The 1,733-nt window shown below is 39.5% G+C and overlaps 1 protein-coding gene across 1 annotated transcript in view; it reads right to left on the bottom strand.

The window, feature by feature from the left end:
- The window catches only part of LOC101851395 (PAX-interacting protein 1), a 75,965-nt gene that overhangs the window by 3,067 nt on the left and 71,165 nt on the right, over nucleotides 1–1,733 (bottom strand). The window contains exon 3 of the mRNA XM_005093934.3: nucleotides 1,324–1,484. Coding sequence (XP_005093991.1) covers nucleotides 1,324–1,484 — 161 coding nt within the window. The remainder of the gene's footprint in view (nucleotides 1–1,323; nucleotides 1,485–1,733) is intronic.

The following is a 1,733-nucleotide window of genomic DNA, read 5'->3' as shown; positions in this document are numbered from 1 at the left end:
TATGATGATGATAATGATGATGATGATGATGATGATGATGATGATGATGATGATGATGATGATGATGATGATGATGATGATGATGATGATGACAGTACTGTAACAGAGATGGACCATCTGAATGCCAGGTATGAAACGAGTTTGATCACTGCATACCTTTATTAATTGCTTCTTTTTTAATCGCTACATTAAGCATAATTATGATAAGTCTTGAAAAAAGGTGGTACAAATTACCCTCACGACAAACGCTACAAAGTCATAAACGAAAATGTATAAACCCGGTTCAAATTAAGTCAGTAACTTATTCTTACAATTGCTCTGTACACTGTTTGAAGTCGGCGGGTTAAATGTTTTGTTTGCTTAGTTTTCTTTCGTTTTTCTTTAATCAGTCTGTGTTGGAGTAATGGAATTGTCACATTGCGATTGACAAACGAACGTGCACACTCACAAACACACATGCGCCCACAAAGGTGCACGTTGCCATCTGTGAAATTACTTACCCTTTTTTAAAATGTTCCTCATAAGGCTAAATCAATATTTCTCTGTCAAGTTCTCACTTTATCGTAAAGTTTTCAGCATTTTGAGACAGACTTTTGTCAGAATCTCCATTTCCCATGTCCGTCTCCTGACTTGCAATGCAACATCCCTTCCATCTCCCCTCCAACGAAAGTCTCTATTTTCAGAGTTGGGGAGGTAACAGGGGTTTATTGATCTACAGTCCACCAGTAGAAAATACAACATGCTAATTGTCGAGCACTGCGTTCATCTTTGACCAGGATGCACTGCATATAAAGCTATTTGAAGTGTACCACCCCAGCCTTTCAGCAAAAGAGCCCCCTCCCCCCTCTTTCGAAATAATTTAAGGCATAGTCGGGCTGTCTGGTACGACATCAATTCACCCCCCCCCCCCCATTTTATACAACTTGTGGCTTGTACTTACAGCAGGGTGTTGACCACACCAGAGGAGACGGACAAAGAAGAAAAGACATAAGACAAAAACAGGGCGTCGAATGTTGCATGAAGTACACCGAGAGACAACAAATAAGGTAGTTTGGACACGTTATGAGAGTAGGGCAACGGCAGCCAGCCCCAAAGTCCTGTATTCTGCGAAAAGATGGCTGCAAGACAAAGGGACGACCAGGGGTTGATGGAATCAAAGAGATCTTTCAAAGGTATAATACAAGTAATATTAGGATCCAAAAAGCAAGGCACCTGGCTGACGTCCAACAATTACGTCTACCCTCGACTCCATGCAGTACTAGAGGACAGAAAAGGTGAAGGTAAATTAACCAAATACAAAAACTGAAATTAAGCAGTGAGTACCTGAATAATTTGCTCTACAAAGACGACTGCGTAGAAACCTGAGATGACCAGCAATTCGGGGACAGCGTACGTTGTTCTTGAGCCCATATTCAGCATCACAGCAGCCATTTTCTCTCTTGTGTCCGGTAGAAGATGTAAGAAGCACGTAGCGAGATATATCCCTGAGAGTGAGACATGTGGTAAGTTATTAACGAATGAAATACTGTTACAATATTCATCTAATAACATTTTAGAAACTTTGAGAGGAAATTATTGAGTAGAAATGTAGATTTCAGCACAATATACGTTATACAGACAGACAAACAAACAGACAAGTAGATAGATAGATAGATAGATAGATAGATAGATAGATAGATAGATAGATAGATAGATAGATAGATAGATAGATAGATAGATAGATAGATAAATAG

This window comes from Aplysia californica, unplaced genomic scaffold, assembly GCF_000002075.1.
Source record: "Aplysia californica isolate F4 #8 unplaced genomic scaffold, AplCal3.0 scaffold00072, whole genome shotgun sequence".
Classification (NCBI taxonomy): Eukaryota; Metazoa; Mollusca; class Gastropoda; order Aplysiida; family Aplysiidae; genus Aplysia; species Aplysia californica.
Note: the sequence above shows the minus strand (reverse complement) of the source record. Positions and strands in the feature narration are given on the sequence as shown.